General features: G+C 42.6%; 1 protein-coding gene across 1 annotated transcript; it reads right to left on the bottom strand.

Moving 5' to 3' along the window:
* Window positions 1-9693: 9693 nt before the first annotated feature.
* LOC117552360 (zinc finger protein 525-like) lies at window positions 9694-11444 on the bottom strand. The gene has a single exon (XM_034225737.1). The coding sequence runs from the start codon at window positions 11155-11157 to the stop codon at window positions 10300-10302; it is 858 nt and encodes a 285-aa protein (XP_034081628.1). The 5' UTR covers window positions 11158-11444; the 3' UTR covers window positions 9694-10299.
* Window positions 11445-18985: the final 7541 nt, after the last annotated feature.

The following is an 18985-nucleotide window of genomic DNA, read 5'->3' as shown; positions in this document are numbered from 1 at the left end:
ATTAACGATGCTTCTTTTGTCCCCCGACAGAGTGAAACTCTGCCCTTGCATTGATCTTCGGTAGACAAAGCCTTGTATGTTTGTAAATGAATATTTTAATGTACCCTCACACTGTTGATTCTATGTATTTTAAGTGTTTACAGCTTTTCTTTGTTCACAAGCCCTACAACTAAAGAGAACATCCTTAGTTATCACTATTAAAACCTAAATAAGATCTTTTTTAAATTAATATGAATACCCTCTTTGCAAACATATACTTCCTTGTAGTTAACAGTTTCACAAAAACTTGAAAAGAAACATCCTTAGCAAGCACAAATCATTTAAAACAAACCCTGAATCAAATATAGAGAGGACAATAATGAAATAATGAAAATGAATGGCTGTTTTATTTAGTTTGAGCGTATTTCTTTTTTAAAAACTAACTCCATCCCCTCGCTTCTCACCTCACAGAGAGTGTCTTAATCAACATATAGATTAACATCCCAGGCTTATCTCAAACCCTCACATCAAAGGCCAACTCCAACGTGTGTGTGTGTGTGTGTGTGTGTGTGTGTGTGTGTGTGTGTGTGTGTGTGTGTGTGTGTGTGTGTGTGTGTGTGTGTGTGTGTGTGTGTGGTGGTGTGTGTGTGGTGTGTGTGTGTGTGTGTGTGTGTGTGTGTGTGTGTGTTGTGTGTGTGTGTTGTGTGTGTGTGTGTGTGTGTGTGTGTGTGTGTGTGTGTGTGGTGTGTGTGTGTGTGTGTGTGTGGGTGTGTGTGTGTGTGTGTGTGTGTGTGTGTGTGTGTGTGTGGGTGTGTGTGTGTGATGTGTGTGTGTGTGTGTGTGTGTGTGTGTGTGTGTGTGGTGTGTGTCTCTCTGATCTCTCTCTCCTCTATCTCTCTCTCTCTCTCTCTCTCTCTCTATAAAGGTAGGTCATTTTGGAGCAACCAGCTCGAGTGCGCTAGAATTAGAAAATACACAACCGGGAAAAATCTGCCACTTCCTCACAGAGCCCCTCCTCCAACACACATGAACGCGCTCACATGACCAAAAGAGGGCACGAGATAAGTTTGTGCACAGATCTTCGGCTGTATGCGTCTGAACCCCGCACAGATGCTGCATTCGTTTCTTGACTGGCGCTCCGGACGGATGGCGGTAAGTTGTCACAGGCCTCTCACTGATTAAACCCATATCGAGGCGTCTCTTGGCCATTTTTCTTTTTTAAAAAGGTGACTTGGTAAGTGGAAATTACTGTCTTTATTTAGTTTGAGCGTATTTCTATTTCCATCTAATTCCACCCCCCACTATCTGCTGTCGTCATAGCCACAGGAAGGGGTGGAGAAAAGGGGGAGAGGCTTGGGCTGGGAGGGGGCGGGGGGGGGGGGGCTAGACAGTCTCACGCATAACTTCAAAGAGACACCTAGATTAACATCAAAGGCTTATAACACACCAGTGTGAAATCACACCTGCCTGTTATAACACCTCACATCAAAGGGCAAACATCAAAGGCTAATTAGATTAGACAACTTTGAGGGGACAGGTGACAGACAGCATAACTTAAAAGAGACTTAATCAACACATCAAATAATTAGACAACAAAGGCGCTACCCAGGGGGGCTTTTCACACCTACCTGTTATAACACCTCACCCCCTCACATCAAAGGATCTCGAACAATGGGAGGCGGGACTTAGGTCATTTGCATAATTGAGGGCGTGTCACCTGTCACTTTTCATGCATACTAATGTGATTGAAACAGTATCCTTATAACTACTATCCCCTCATCCAGAATACAATACATGATTGAGATATATTCTACATTAAACTCTAACCCGATGCCCCGTAGGAGCGACCACACCTCCTGGGCTCTGTAGCAGTCCATGAGGAGGTGCTGTAGAGTCTCGTCCTCCTCACAGTTAATCATGGGGCATGTTCTAGTTTTCACATAGCAGCTCCATGAGACCACAGCTCTGACCGCAAGTCTGTTGACTGATATCAGCCACCTCACGTCTCTCATGCTCTCCGATAACTGTTTACTTTTTACTAACTTTAAGACTTTGTTACCTTCGTCAGGTGTTAGGTTTTTGTATGCTATAACACCTCCATATTTGAAATCGTTTATCATTTTAAAAATGTCTCTATTCGGTAGTCCGATCCAATCAATCCCTAAATGCTGAACTTCAGTTTTGAAGTCACCATAAAGTAATTTGTAATATGGTCCATTTCTAGCTCTGCCTCTTCTTTTCTTCCATCCCATTCCTCCATCCTCAACCCAAGGTGCTTTCCTATCGATTGCAGCCGAGATGTTTTTTACAAAGGAAATGTTTAGTTTAATGCCCAGGTGTTACGTTCCCTATTGGGCTAGGGGAACCAAAGGGAAGTGACACGATCAGAGTGGTATTGGTATTAATTATAAGTGGTTTTATTATAAAGCAAGGTGTAACAAAATGGCAGGCAGGCAGCCTGAAACAAACAAAAGGGCCAAAAGGGCACCGGTTGACAAATAACCGAACAAAAGGAGGACTCTAAAAAAGGAGTCTAATGGCATATGTGGGGGAAATAAATACTAGTACCCTAACTAAAGAACCAAACAAAACCTCACTTCAAGAGTGGTACAACTAACAAAGGGAGTCTACACAAAACCCACAGCTAACTAAAGGCAACAGTCACAAATCCTAACGATACTCTAAACACTAACTAACCTACTCTACACTCTACTAACACACAATATCCCACGGAGATAAACACACAAGATTAACCACAGAATGAAGAGCAACATGCGAGAGGCGTCTGTTCACTCAACAGAGCTTCCAGAGTGATGATTGTCCCCAGCTTTGTAGTCCTCTCCAGCAGGTGTGCGCTGGGCTTGCACAGGGATTGGAGAACGTCGGGCCCGGCGTGCTCCAATCAGTGTCCTCAGAAGTGGACCAGGAGATGACAGCCAATGATGTTGGGGCCACCACACAGCTCATTTGCATAAACACACAGCTGAAAACACTCAGGCAGATTAATGAGCAGACAAACAGCAACCGTAACCAGGGTCTATGGCTCCCAGGCCTCCGTATTCCCTACTCTTAAATAACAAATTATGTTTAGTAACCTCCCTTGTTGTACCCCACACCAAATTGACACACTGTTTGTTTAATTGCATAATTATTTGGGCTGGTGGAGGGAAGATGTTTGCTAGAAAAAGGATCTTGCTGAGTATGAATGATTTTATTATGTTTATTCTTGATTTATAATTTGTATTTTTATTCTCCCAGTGTTTAACTTGTTCTTTGACTTCACTTAGTTTCTTCCCAATTGAGTTCAGCACAGTTGTCGCTACAAATAGTTATTCCAGGTATTTTAATTTATTTTTTCACTTGAATGTTAATGTCACATTTGGCATCGTCGGTGCCGATCCAAACACCTTCAGTTTTGCTGTGGTTTAATTTAGCTCCTGATGCCAATTCCTACAGGTTTAGGTGGTTTGTTAGAACATCCATTTCCTGTTGGTTTTTTATTATAACAGTGACATCGTCTGCAGGCGATGGCAGTTATTTTGGGTGCATGGCCAACTGGTGTTCCTGATATGAACCTGTCATTGTTTATTATTTTAATGAATGGACTTATGGCTAGCACGTGAAGAGCTGCGCTTAGAGGGCACCCCTGCTGCTTAACCCCTCTCTCAACATTGAATGCATTTGTTAACACACCATTTACATTTACACAGACACAAGATTTAAAATACAGATACTTAATCATGTTTATGAAGGCTTCAGGAAATCCGTAGGCCTTCATCACCGACCATAAGTAATCCCTGGATAAATAGTCGAAGGCTTTTTTTTGATCAAGTCCAATAATAAAAAAAACTTTTTCTTCATTTTGGCTTATTTATGATTTCTCTTAAAATTGATAAGTTGTCCCATAAGGCGACCTTTTATAGCACATGTTTGCTCCTTATCTATTATTTTATCTAATATATCTGTTAATCTATTCATTATTATTTTTGCTAGTATCTTATAATCAGTATTCATTATAGTTAAATGTCTGTAATGATCTATATCAGTTTCATCGTTTTTTTTATATAGTAGAGTCAAGACACCTTCATAAAATGAGACCCCCATACAACCACTGCTGAGACCTTCATTAAACATAGAGGTCAGTAAGTTTAAAACATCATCAGATAACAGTTGATAAAACTCAGTGGGCAGGCCATCAGGGACCGGGGCTCTTACCGACATTCAGCTCTTTCACCGCCTGGATCACCTCATCTTTTCTAATCTCACCGAGAAGGAAGTCAAATTCTTGGATTGTTCCCAACAGAGATTTAACACAGTCTGTTTCAATGTCTATTTTTTTATATGCTTCAGAACATAAATCTCTTATCACTTCTCGTTTCTGTTTTTCATTATACACAATACAACCTTCTTGATTTTTTATAGATCTGATGAATTTACTTTGAATTTGCTTTTGGTTGGTTTTAATGGCTTGAGCCAAGTTGCCTCTCTGATCTATTTCAGATGCTGTATGAATATTATATAATGATTCCCGGTTTAATTGATCAATTTCAGTTTTTAATTTAGATATATTTTCTTCTACCGTTTTAGTTTTAACTTTAATCTGCTTTAAATGAATATATTGTTTGATTAATGATTACAATTTAATATTTTTTGCTTTATTTAATTCTCTATATTTAAATTTGAAAAAACTTTTAACATCATTTTTAATGTTTCCCATAATTTGATGTCAGAGTTTGTTAAACATCTCAATTGTATTATTTTTTGTATTTCCAGTTTTAGTTCTGTTGAGACACAAGTATTTTTTAGGCACTGTGTGTTCAGTTTCCAGAAGCCTCTAGTGGAAGGGGCTCCGGAGGATAATGACGTTTGGACCAAAAGATGATCCGAAAAGTTATTAAAGATTGTTTTATAGTTGGTTACAGAGAAGTGTTTCGATACATAAATCCTGTCTATACGGGTTTTAGTTGTTTTGTCATATCTCCTGAAATCCATTCCAGCGGGATTCAGAGAGCGACAGACATCGATTAGGCCTGCATCGCTGCAGATTTCTTTCAACAGCTTTCCTTCCACCCTCAGTTTAAAAACAGCTGGACTACACTTATCTATGTCTTCTGTTACTGTATTAAAATCACCACCTAATATCATTTTATAACCCACTGTTAATAGCTCTCTAAGTTTTCTGAATAATTGTAACTTATTTTTTGCCTCAGGGGCAGTATAAATATTAATAAGTCGATATTTTTCATTTTTATAAAAACAATCCACCATAAGCAGCCTTCCTGGGATTATGTCCCTTCTTCTAATAATAGTGATGTCTTTTTCTTTGAAGAAAATGCCAACTCCGTCAGCTCTACTCTCTCCGATGGATATACTTTTGCCTTTATGCCACCGTTTACACACATCATCAACATCACTGGTGGTATTCAGTCTATGTTCCTGCGTAAAGAGGAAGTCATAATTAGTGTCTAATAAATATTAAATGTTCCTCTCTCGAAAGTCTTTATACTGAACACCACGTACATTCCAGGTAGCGACATTTAAGAAGGTCATATTGGTTTATAAAATGAATCACTATGATGTATCTACATTTGCCCGTTTTTCATTTTGGTTCAAGTTCCTACTTGCAGGTCTCTTTTTTGAGACCTCAGACGGGGCTTCCCCCTCAGCCTCACTCGGGGGTTCTGGAAATTCTGGAGTTGGAGAAAAAGACCCCGAGTTGCTCTCAGGGGGCGAGTAGAGGGGCATGCTGACTCGCTGACCAGCTGCAAGGCTGTCAGGGCTGGAGTCAGATCCTGGGCTTTCGCTCACACTCTCATAATATTTCTCATCTTCAATCTCATTCTCAGAGCTGTACTCGCTCTCTACATCACTATCAATAGATAATCTACCCTCACCTGACTGGGATGGAGAATTGTCTTCAGGAGTTGAAGGCTAGATCTTCAGGGAGAGGGAGATCCTTGCTGGCAGGACGACGACCAGCCTGCTGCTGGGCTGCTGGGTTAGGACCAGGACGACGATCAGGCTGCTGCTGGGCTGCTGGGTGAGGACCAGGACGACGACCAGGCTGCTGCTGGGCTGCTGGGTGAGGACCAGGACCAGGACCAGGACCAGGACCAGGCTGCTGATGTTGATCAGAAGGAGGACCAGGCTGCTGCTGGGCTGAAGGGCGAGGACCAGGCTGCTGCTGGGCTGAAGGACGGGGACCAGGCTGCTGCTGGGCTGAAGGGTCAGGACCAGGCTGCTGCTGGGCTGAAGGTCGGGGACCAGGCTGCTGCTGGGCTGAAGGTCGGGGACCAGGCTGCTGCTGGGCTGAAGGACGAGGACCAAGCTGCTTCTGGGCTACAGGACGAGGACCAGGCTGCTGCTGGGCTGAAGGACGAGGACCAGGCTGCTGCTGGGCTACAGGTCGAGGACCAGGGCCAGGCTGCTGCTGGGCTGAAGGACGAGGACCAAGCTGCTGCTGGGCTGAAGGACGAGGACCAGGCTGCTGCTGGGTGGCTGGAGGGAGTACAGGACCAGGTTTCTGCTGGGCTACAGGACGAGGACCAGGGCCAGGCTGCTGCTGGGCTGCAGGACGAGGACCAGGGCCAGGCTGCTGCTGGGCTGCTGCTGCTGGGTGGCTGAAGGAGGACCAGGCTGCTGCTGGGTTTTTGCCTTGTTTACATAAGAAGATGGGCAGTTGAAGAAGGTGTGCCCGATCTTTCCACACAGGTTGCAGAGACTGTCTGAATTGCAATCTTTAGCCTTGTGGCCCATTTCATTGCATCTCCAACATTTCACTGTGGTGCATTTTCTGACCTGATGGTCAGCTGAGTTGCAGATGAAACAGGTGACGGGTTGCCCTGGATAAATTATTCTCCCATTATAGGGGCCGAGAGATATCGAATTTGGGAGATTTTGGATCTCACCATCACAGTTTCTGTTCCTCTTCATTTTGTATTTTCTCACTCCATACCATATCCCAAATGTATCTATTGGTTTGTATTTGCTGATTATATCTCCATATCTCTTCAAATAGGTCTCAACATCATGGTCTGGAATACGGCCAGTCCAGAATTGAACAATGATGTTTGAGATATCTATTTGAATGGAAGATTCAAAAGTCCAGTCTTTCCACTTGGGATCTGAGGTTTTAGTTGCGAGAACATCAAGGAAACGTCTTATATATTTATTTTTTTTTTTCACCCTTTTTCACCTCCTTCCTTTCCTCTTCCAATACTTTTCGAGTCTGTTGGATCAGGTCGTTCAGAACGAATAATCAAACCGTCAACTATACTTAGAATAATGTTTACATTTTCTATCAGATTATTCTTCGATATTTAAGAAGAAAATCCCTCCTCTTCCTCTCATTTCCGGGTATCGTTATGTCGGCTCGTTCAAATGTCCTCCTTTTCCCCTTCCAGACATTTTTGACAAGTTGACTCCGACTAGCGACAGATTTTAAATCTTATCTGTGGACGTAAAGGAGAACCACATGAGGACCTTCACTGACCACGGTCCAGCTCGGGAACCTTCCGCATTTGTAGTACCTTTGGTTGGTTAGGGTTTTTTGTTTTCTGGTAACTTTTTATATTATTATGATGTATTTGATATTAACGAGGCGGCAGTTAGCAGCTAGCGGCTAGCTAGTAATTACGCTAATGTACACATCAATCGTTATGTACTTATATTACGCTGTAACAGGATCTAGTGATATCCAACAGAGCTTCATTTAGCATGAAATAATGATTGCACTGTATATATATATATATATATATATATATATATATACAGTGCAATAACCTTGCTAGTGCAATACGAAGCTACAGGGACGTTAATAACGTCGGTAATATTAACTTTATTTAATACAACATTTACGGTACAAGATTTAATCATACAGCCCATGTATAGTATGATAATGAATTACAGCAAACATGTGCAATATATCCATTATTACAGCTCCGTGGGATGGCAGTGAGACGATATGGGTCCTTTCTTATTGTGCATCCATGGGTAAAGGTAAACGCAACTCACATTGGTTTCTCAAACAGCATCTCTATAAACTACGTGTATTCACTGAATTTCACTCTCTGCCTTTAACGGCTCGTTATACCTCCAGCCCCCACCCTCCCTGTGAGCAGTGTGCTCTGATTGGTCGGGACCATGCTGAACACGTAACCTGAACGTGCCGGCGGCGCGGTCCCGTGGGTTAGATGCGCGTTCATAATGCAGAGGGAAATAACACTCAGAATAACGTTATTAGCACATTTTTACAACTTGAGGAACGAATGTTTTTAATAAGGGCTATACAAGTGTTCATACTGGGTAGTTTATTTAGTTTAAAAAAAATTATCCAACTATTTACAGACCACTCTTTCCCCATGTAAGTCAATGGGAAAAAGTGTTTCCGGGCCTGGCAACCAAAAGGAAGTGTAGTACCGCCGTTTGGCCACCACGAATATTTTCATCTGAGTCCGGCGCACTTCCTGGGGTCTTTTTCGAGGACCGAGGATCGAGCGTCGATCGTCGAGGAGGCTCTATGGAGGAGCTATAGTCGAGGATACACTGATGGGTCCTCCACGGCTCCTTCGTGGAATTATTTCCGGGAACAGAGATGTTTCAAAGAGTTGTGACGCACTGCCGGACTTATCTCAGCCAATGACAGCTCTGCATGCATCCCCTGGATATTATTGTATTAACAGCTGTGAGGTCCGTGCAGAAAGCAGAGCAGTGTGTAAAATATATATCACTCAGTATAACAGGCCTACATTACTCTCTGTATTTGCTGTAGTTTAGTAGATATCTACAAACAAAGAGTCGATATTTTTCTAAAACCATTTAGTGCTTCACATAATAAAATACACAACGGCTGTAGCCTGTTAGCTGTAGGTGCGTGTGGTACAGTGTGTATGTGGTACAGTGTGTATGTGTGTGTGTGTTGTACAGTGCGTAGATGCAGCGGACAGAAAGGTCTTGGTTGGTTTGGTGTCCTCTGCTTACTTTTAATACTTGTAAATACAACTTTTGGCCCGTAATTTATTTCCCTCATTGTAGCGACCAGAGAGGGGGGGGGGGGGGGGGGATATCCAGTCTCTGATAGTGTTACGTTATTATGAGAGTGCTCCGTTTGATTCTGAAATTGTATATATTTATATAAATATGTGTGTGTGTGTGTGTGTGTATCCCCCGCATCTGTAGCCTGTTATTGTCTCATTACACCGCACTGTGAATTAATTCAAAGTAAATATATAAGTCATGAACACATCTGTCCATCAGACAGAGGGCTGCTGTGCCTCCTGTCATCATTAATGGACGTCTCTTTAAAATGACCGCTCAGAGGAGAGGAGTTCTCATTTCTCTAACGGCCTGCTGCTTCCCCTCCTCTCTCCTCGGCTCCTCGGAAATGAGAAAGGGCCCGGGGCTCCGGCACCGACGCGGTGGGCGTAGTTACCCTTCCTCAGATGACTGTGGACACGGCCGACGGGGAACTGGAGCCCGGCCCGGGAGGAGCGGGTCTTAGCCTTGGCTCGGGCCTTTCCTCCGGTCTTCCTTCTTTTTTTAAATGGCACCATTTTATTGTACAGATTTTATTACAAAATAAAATCAACTCGTGAATTATTTCGTATTTCAACAAAAAATAAACTACCAAGCAGCATAGCCAATACTGCTATTAAAAATAGCTCCAACTTTATCAGCTTCAATACTAAGGTGATGAACAAATTGAAAAATACATAATTATAACAAATATGATTTATTAATAAATGAATACTTTTACATTTGTAGATGTTGACACTGCATAAAGTATAATCATTTGTAATATTTGTATTCTTTCTATATCCCTAATAATCTTCAAAACGCTTTCTGGTTCTTTGAAGGCTCTATCCAGACTATCTTCTGGTTATTGTCTGCATCAATCCCTATTATCTCTTACAACAACAAAAAACAACATCTTGGACATAACCGCAAGACTGTAACCTCTTCACATTCTGTTGAGATTGTGAGTCAATAGCCATGTCTCACACATTGCTGTTTTGAATCATTACTATGTGGATCACAGTTGAACTGGATGATGTAACATGTATGCCATCTGCTGGAAAGAAGACGTATCGCTAGGTTGGCGTCGTTTGGACAACAAAAGCAGAGTGAAGCTCTCATACCATAAACAACCTTTGAGTACAGACACCATCCTGCAGAGAGCACACAGCCCAACAGCACGTTGTTGGTCTAGCATCATCTTACAAAACGTTTGCATTAAGACACTAAGACTAGCTGGTCCATTGTAAAGGTCAGTCCACCTTAAATGAGCAGTGGTTCATCAACAGTCAGTGGTTAACGTATACATCAGAATGACAAAAACATGAAACATATTGTCCACAGACAGATTTCTCTCACGTGTGAACTGTCATAAGACTTATTCATTTTCCTCTCCATCGGCTTCTGTTTCCATGTGTTCAGCTGAGCTGCTGATTGGAGGCTCTGCCTCTCCGTTATTTTCATTAAGCCGTGAGGACTGACGACCAACACACTTGTGCCTTTTGAAATGACCACGCCATTTAAATCTTTTGTCAAAACATTGCAGCTGTATATTTTCTCTCCTGTGTGGATTCTCATGTGTTCCTTTAAATTTCCACTCTCTGAAAAAGCTTTCTCACAAACTGAGCATTTGAATGCTTTCTCTCCTGTGTGGACTCTCATGTGTGTCTTTAAACTTCCACTCTGTGAAAAAGCTTTCTCACAAACTGAGCATTTGAATGCTTTCTCTCCTGTGTGGATTCTCATGTGTTCCTTTACAGTTTTCTTCTGTGAAAAAGCTTTCTCACAAACTGAGCATTTGAATGCTTTCTCTCCTGTGTGGACTCTCATGTGTGTCTTTAAACTTCCAATCTGTGAAAAAGCTTTCTTACAGACTGAGCATTTGAATGCTCCCTCTCCTGTGTGGATTATCATGTGTTCCTTTAAATGTATATTCTGTGAAAAAGCTTTCTCACAGACTGAGCAGTGAAAGGGTTTCTCTCCTGTGTGGACTCTCATGTGTTTCTTTAAATTTCCACTCCGTGAAAAAGCTTTCTCACAGACTGAGCAGCGAAAGGGTTTCTCTCCTGTGTGGACTCTCATGTGTTGATCTAGTATTTTTCCATATCTATAAGCTTTCTGACAGACTGAGCAGCGAAAGGGTTTCTCTCCGGTGTGGACTCTCATGTGTTGATCTAGTTTGTTTCTATCTCTAAAAGCTTTCTGACAGACTGAGCAGTTGAATGGGTTCTTTTCAGCACTACGTCGGGGATCACTGACAGATTCTTGTCTATTTTTCAGTGAGTTTGAGCCTGAGGCAGGTTCTCTGGTCTCCTTCCAATCAGCACTGTCTTCAGTGTCAGGTTCAGAAGAGTCTTCAGTGTCTTCAGAAGAGTCTCCAGTGTGGTCCTCAGTCTTTGGTTGTAAACTGCTCTCTGGATCTGAGTTCCTGGCTGGTTCTGGTCCTCGACAGTCCTCTCCATCAGCTTCTGTTTCCATGTGTTCAGTTTGTCTTTGATGAGGCTGAGAGGACTGAGGTTTCTCTTCATCATCTTCACTCTTCACAGGGTCAGGAGTGAAAGTGGACTTGGTGATATCAGCCTCCTCCAGCTCCTGAAGCTGCTCTCCCTCCTGTTCCTGCTTAATGTGTGGGGGGGGCTCTGGGTCCTCCTGGTCCAGACTGGTGCTCCCCTCCTGCTGGTCAGGGAGAGGCTCTTCTTTAACCACCACCAGCTGCTGGACATCTGCTCTGTGTATCCGAAGCTGAGGCTGTAAAACAGCGTCCAGTAGTTTCTGGAGTCTCTTGTTCTCCTCTTTGGAAAGAAACAGCTCCTCCTCGAGCTCTGCTATCGTTTGTTCAAACAGAGCAAATATCTCTTCATTAGCAGCAGTGAGTCGCTGCTTCTTCAATGACAGCAGCATCTGGACTTTACTCATGTTTCCTAGATCACCTTTCCCTGCAGACTCCGTTAAACACACCGTTTCTCTCTCCGTCAAACTCTCAATCTGACTAGTGTTGCTAACGTGTTTCCAGCTAGCATGCTAAGCTAGCTCCTATAGTCCGAGGTAAACGCTCCAGAAAAAAGAGCACAGAGTCCATTCAGAGGTTTATCCAGACACACAGATGATGGATCAGTAGAGCTGGAGCTCACACACACTTTCTCAGGAACACAGAGAGAGAGAACCGTAGCGACGAGACGCCGCATGCAGGGCTCGAGTTATGTGTGAGCCAATGGGAGCTGAGCTCCGGTCTTGCCTCTTCCTGATATATTTGATTTCTCGGGTCTTTGCAGAGGAAAACAAGACACTTCTTTGGTGTTTTAGAGCATCGTCTGCTGCGCTCTTCAGTCTGTGGGACAGAAAACAGAGTTTGAGTTAGTTAACAGAGACTTTGAAAACCTAAAACCTTTTACACCTTACTATTCTCTGTTTTTAGAAGGGCAGGGTATAGAGGATATAAAAGAGTAAATAGTATATGCCACATAAAAGGGGTTTACATCATGTAAGAGTTGGAAATATTAATATTAATTTAAGATGCAACTCAGCAATGTGTAACATTTTTTAAATTGTAAATCTCTAAGAAACATGGATCCATTCGAAAGATTTTACAAGCGCGTAAAGGCTTCGAACATTATGTTAGTTAATCACTATCATAAGATCTGATAAATTGTTCAGGCAATCTTTGAATTTTTAAAGACCCAATAAATTATGAAGAATTGTCAAAACCTCTCGAAAAAAACAAATGAAGAAGCCATGACCTTGAGCTTAAGTAGTACACCATAGAAACTTTTGACAGGTGACAATTTCTATCGTAATTGCATTTTTCGGTGATTAACCTCTTAACCTGTTAAGCCCCAAGCCTGTTTTTCAGGTCTCAGACTCGAAAATGACATTCCCAGAACAAATGACCATATATTTTCTTCTAAAAGGGTTAGATTAATAATCTTTTTTCTCAAAGCAAGGTTACACCTGTGAGTATGATGTAGAAGTGTCAGAATCAATATAGCTGTTTTTATTTTTAAAGTAAATTCAGATTGAACACAGTAAAACATTTTAATTATTGTGTCCCCGTCCAAAAAATAATAATTACTTATAGTGAAAACCACCCTTGGATGATGGTATGGTAGACTAAAAGCATTTGGAATCCAAACTACAACATACACTGAACAAAAGTGTTCGTCGTCCATAACATACGCCTGCCAATACCATAACCCCACCAACACCATGAGCCACTCAATTCACAACATTATCCAAACCCTAACCCTACCCCTAATTCTACCCCTCACACCAGATACTGACTGGATTTCGGACCCCCCCAGACCCCCCCAAGAAAGCAAAACTGCACGTTTCAGAGTGGCCTTTTATTGTGGCCAGCCTAAGGCACACCTGTGCAATAATCATGCTGTCTAATCAGCATCTTGATATGCCACACCTGTGAGGTGGGATGGATTATCTCGGCAAAGTTGAAGTGCTCACTATCACAGATTTTTTCAGATTTTTGAACAATATTTGAGATAAATGGTTATTTTGTGTATATAGAAAATGTTTTAGATCTTTGAGTTCATCTCATGAAAAATGGGAGCAAAAACAAAAGTGTTGCGTTTATATTTTTGTTCAGTGTATCAAGATTGATGCAAAACAAGTGAAATATGACCTTTTTAGACAGATTTAGCAAAATAAAAACACCTCTGGGGTCATTTGGGTGGATTTTCCTTATCTCTGGCCCCCCTTCTTCGATTTTGACATGTGACATCTCTTTCTGACCGTTAGAGCCAATAGAATCAAAGGGAAATCTCCCTGCACACACTCATGTTAAAAAAAGATGGCTCTTCGTACCCCTAGTTTTGCTCCAGAGTGAAGCCCCACCTAGTGTCAGCAGAAAGTATTACAAATAATGATTACCAAAACAAAAAAATATATATATAAAATATATTTTAAGATCAGGTTTAATCATCTGATTCGTCTGTACATTGCTGTTTTAGTCTGTGTTCTTCTAATTAGTGTCTACAGTGCCGTTTTGAGCTGTTTAGAGCCATGTGGGACAAAACCCGATCCTGCCCCTCCCTCTCACAGTCTAAGTGAACGGTGACTGTAAAAACTACACTGCGCATATTCAGAGTATTTTTCTATTTAATGTGTGTGGCAAAAAAATAATGACCATAGGGGCATAGTGCTGCCATCCCCACCATACGTCATCTCACATAATTCAGAATTGATTGGCTGTAAGTACGTCACGTGTGCAGTGCTGCGAAACGTCACGTGTAGTTTGAAGAGGAGACGAGAGAGCAGCATATAGCTAACATCACCAGCGATTAAAAGAAGTAAAAAACTGAAAGAAAATGAATGAAGTTGACCATTTACTGGAGCACACATTTGAGACACTTAGTCTCGGAGAGAAACTGGAGGTAAAGCGCCTCGGTGCCCACCATCCACCGGATTTCCAAATGGTCCAGACTGCGGGCAAAGTTAAACGTGGGTTTAACGCTGAGTGGTTTGCTAAAAATAAATGGCTAATGGCGAGCATCCAGAAGAATTCCCTCTTTTGCTTTCCTTGCCTGCTTTTTGGTGAAGATCAAGGTACTTGGTCGAGGACAGGTTACAAGGACTTAAAGCATCTTTCGGAGAGGACAATGAAGCATGAGAGCAGCAACAGTCATTTGGAAAATGCTGTAAAATTGGGATTACTTGGAAGGGTGAATGTTGCAGCTCAGATTGACAGCGCCTACAGACGCGGCATTGATGATCATAATAGGAAGGTGGAAAAAAACAGGTACGTGCTTGGTCGGATCATCACCTGTATTAAACTGTGTGGGAAATGTGAGACAGCACTGCGGGCCACAAAGAGTCGGCGGACTCTCTGAATCCAGGCATATTCAGGTCAATTTTCGAGACAATGTGTGAGGGCGATTCCAGGCTTCGACGGCACTACGAAGCTCAGCTTGTTTTCAAAGGGACATCAAGCACTATACAGAATGAACTCTTGGACTGCATGTATGATGTGTACAGGGAGGAAATAGCCAAGCAAGTGGACAACACATCATTTGTTGCCGTTCAGGCCGACGAGACAACCGATGTCTCCTGTAAATCGCAAATGGTGATTGTGCTGCGATACATTATGCCTGACCTCACAGTTACAGAGCGTTTTTTGGAGTTTGTGGAAGTAAAGGACAAAACTGGTGTAGGTCTCTCTAACAGCATCAAGGCTGTTCTGGAACCCCTGAAGCTGAAAGAAAAGCTAATCGCTCAGACCTATGACGGGGCGGCCGTCATGAGCGGTAACGTACGCGGGGTGCAGACGGTGATGAAGGAGACGTACCCAAACGCTCAGTTAGTTCACTGCTACGCCCACCAACTGAACCTGACCCTGCAGCAGTTCAGCAAGGATGAGCATCCTGAAGGTGTTTTTTGCAGTTCTAACTGCTTTTTCCACTTTTTTCTCCGGTGCTCCAAAACGTGTTGCAGCTCTTGCAGAGGCAACACAGAGACGCATACCACGGCCACCGGCTGTGAGATGGAACTTTAAAAGCAGAACTGTGAACGCGGTTTGGGAGACCCGAGAAGCACTGCTTCAGTGTATGGAGCATATACGCGCACAACCAGGATGGGATGCGGTCACCATAAGTGAGGCATACGGCCTGTCAAAGAAACTGCGGGACCGAGCATTTATGCAGCTCCTGGAGTTTTTTTCAGAGTTGCTAATTCAGAGGCTCAGCGTTAGCATTGTGTTTTGTTTTTTTCAAAACAAATTTAAATGATCAGTTAGATGAGTTTATTTCCGTTACATGGATATAAAACATTCATAGTTTATTAAATGAACATGCCCTCAGACACTGTTTCCTGCAAGATGTTGCGGTAGGGCCCGGAACCGGGGTCTCTCTGGCTTAACAGGTTAAGAAAATGGTCCCACTGCAACAAAGCTAAAATCCAATCATCCAAAATGGTCGCAGCGTGAGTAAGCGCATCTCAAGCTCGTCTGGTTGTTGCTGTTAAATTAGCTCTTTAAAGCTCATATCATTGATCCACATGATCTGAACCCACGAACATTTGTATAACATAGTAAAGCGGCTCACTACGGTCTCTGGATTATTGTATTTTTTGCATTTGCAACTATGGAGGGAAACATGTCTCTGCAAACTTTGTGGGACGCGATTCAGCAAATCAAGACCGACATGCTGACTCACATTGACTCAAAAATGGATACCATTCAAAGTAGCTTGAGCAGGATACACAATTCCCTGTCTAGATTGGGAGACCAGGTCAATTTGTTAGAGAAGCGTGTCGGGGCTAATGAGGACAATGTACACAAGTGTGTCGCTCGAGTCAAGCAGCTTGAGAAAGACAACTCCTTCCTAATGTCCAAAGTTGATGACTTGGAGAACCGGAGCCGACGTTCTAACCTTCGCTTCGTAGGAATCCAGGAGTCCGCTGAAGGCAGTGACATTATAGGCTTCATGTCTCGGCTCATCCCGCAGCTCCTGGGGCCAGATGCCTTCCCTGCCCTGCCGATCATTGAGAGGGCACACCGCTCACCGACTGCCAGGCAAAACTCCCGTGCCAGCCATGATCGCGGGCCATCATGATCGAGCTGCTGAACTTCCAGGACAAAGTAAAAATCCTTCGTCTTGCCAGGGAGAAAAAGTCTCTGGACTACAACGGGAAACACATCAGCATATATCCCGATTTCAGTCCCGAGCTTACCAGAAGACGCCGGAGCTTCGATCCAGTCAAACGCAAGCTCCGTGACTCAACATGAAGTACTTTCTCCTCTACCCGTGCACCCTCTGCGTTGTTGTTGATGGCACACAACAACGCTTCTCTACCCACAAAGACGCGGAGGCAATCTTCATGTCTACCTCAAACTCTCCTGGGTGACGAACATCCCTAGAGATGAGGCTGCTGCTAATGGTAGCATGGTGATCCACTTCGATGGTGCAGCTCAGTGACTTTCTCCTCGGTTTCCTCTCTTCTCTTGTTTTTTATTTTTCTCATCTTCTCTAAAAACAGAGACCTGTTTACGTGACGTGTCATGACTGCTGATATGTTGTTGACACTAGTGTTCATTTAGTTGACTAAAAAGAAATATGTTCGTCAACAACCTTTTTTTCCATGACGAAAACGAGACGATGACGAGACGGCACCGACGGCAGTAAACAATAACTGCAACAAAATCATCATGCAATATCGTTGACGAAAAGTGACGAGACGAAAATGTAGTTTACTAAATAAAAACTATGCCAAAATCTCTCTCTGTACATACACCCCAAAGCAAATTTTAACAAAGCCACTGAAATCATTTTTAATCTCTCTCAGAGACTTGAATCACTTTCTCCTGATGCGCCGAAATGTTTTCTAGGAGATTTTAATAACTGTCCCGTTAAAAAATCCCTGCGTACCTACTACCAGTATGTTGACTGCCACACTAGGAAGGAGAAGACTCTGGATATGTGCTTTGGAACTGTTAAGGGCGCTTACACTGCATCCCCGCTTCCACCACTTGGGACATCTGACCACAGTGTAGTCCACCTACGCCCTGTCTATCGGAGGCTACTTGAGAGGGAGAAACCTCAAGTTAAGACTGTCAAAATGTGGAATAATGACAGCATTATGGCCCTGCAGGGATGCTTTGACTGCACACAGTGGGAAACATTCGATACTCCCGATATTAATGAACGGGTTGGGACAGTGTCTAGTTATATTGATTTTTGTGTCGATTCTGTGATACCCACTAAGTCTTTCAAAATATATTCGAATGACAAGCCCTGGGTGTCTCACAGTTTAAAGAAGCTGATTATTCTGAAGAAAAAAGCTTATAAAAACCAGGATGAGTTTGCTAGGAGAAACATACAGAGAGATATTAAAAGACAAATACAGTTAGACAAATATAGCTATAAGGAGAAGCTGGAGGCAGCTCTGGCCTCTGGTAATCCCAGAGAAGCATGGCAGGGAATTAAAAACATGACGAATGCTCCACATAAGGGCAGGGGAAAACCGTCTCCTGTCTTGATCAGTGGTGAGGGAAGGGAGACGCCAAATCATTTGAACACCTTCTTCTGCCGGTTTGAGAGTAGCAACAGTATAGAGGCTGACACTGCCATTCCCCTCCATCCTCCCCCCTCCCCTCTAGTATGACTATTGAGGAGTCAGAAGTCATCCATCTCTTCAGGAAGTGTAATATACGAAAAAGCCCTGGCCCCGATAATATTGAAGGAGCTGTTTTAAAACACTGTGCAGAACAACTTGCACCTGTATTTACAGACATGTTTAGGTCCTCCCTTAACCTGTTAAACCCCGAGCCTGTTTTTCAGGTTTCAGGCTCGAAAATGACATTCCCAGAACAAATGACTATAACTTCACTTCTAAAAGGTTTATATAAATAATTGTTGTTATCAAAGCAAGGTTACATCTGTGAGTTGGATGTAGAAGTGTCAGAATAAATATAGATTTGTCTGTGTCAGAGTAAATTTAGATGGAACATAGCAAAAAAAAGTAAATTCCTGTCTCCGCCTAAAGAAAACCCATTACATATAGTGAAGACCAACCTTGAATGATGGGTTAGTAGCCTAAAAGCTTTAGGAATCCAAAGTATAACATATACCCTGTACCCTGTATCAAGATTGAGGCAAAACAAGTGACATTTGACCTTTTTAGAGAGGTTTATGAAATAAAAGTCCAGGCGGAATAAGCTTTGGGCACATTTGGGCACATTTGGTTCCATCAGTGCCATTTGACCTTTTTCAGGTACCAGACTATAAAAATCATTGTATTACATTGAATCATCACTATAGGTATTCATTCCACCCAAAACAAATAATAATAATATTTGTTTTTAAATAAAAAAAATTTAAATATATATTTGTGTGAGTGTGTGTACTAGGTGTGTGTAAATGTAGGTGTGTGTGTGTGAATGTGTAGGCATGTATGTTTAAGTGTAGCTGTGTGGGTATGTGTAGGTGTGTGTAGCTGTGTGTGTAGGTGTGTACAGTATGTGTAAGTGTAGCTGTGTGGGTATGTGTAG

Source organism: Gymnodraco acuticeps, unplaced genomic scaffold (genome assembly GCF_902827175.1).
Source record: "Gymnodraco acuticeps unplaced genomic scaffold, fGymAcu1.1, whole genome shotgun sequence".
NCBI lineage: Eukaryota > Metazoa > Chordata > Actinopteri > Perciformes > Bathydraconidae > Gymnodraco > Gymnodraco acuticeps.
Note: the sequence above shows the minus strand (reverse complement) of the source record. Positions and strands in the feature narration are given on the sequence as shown.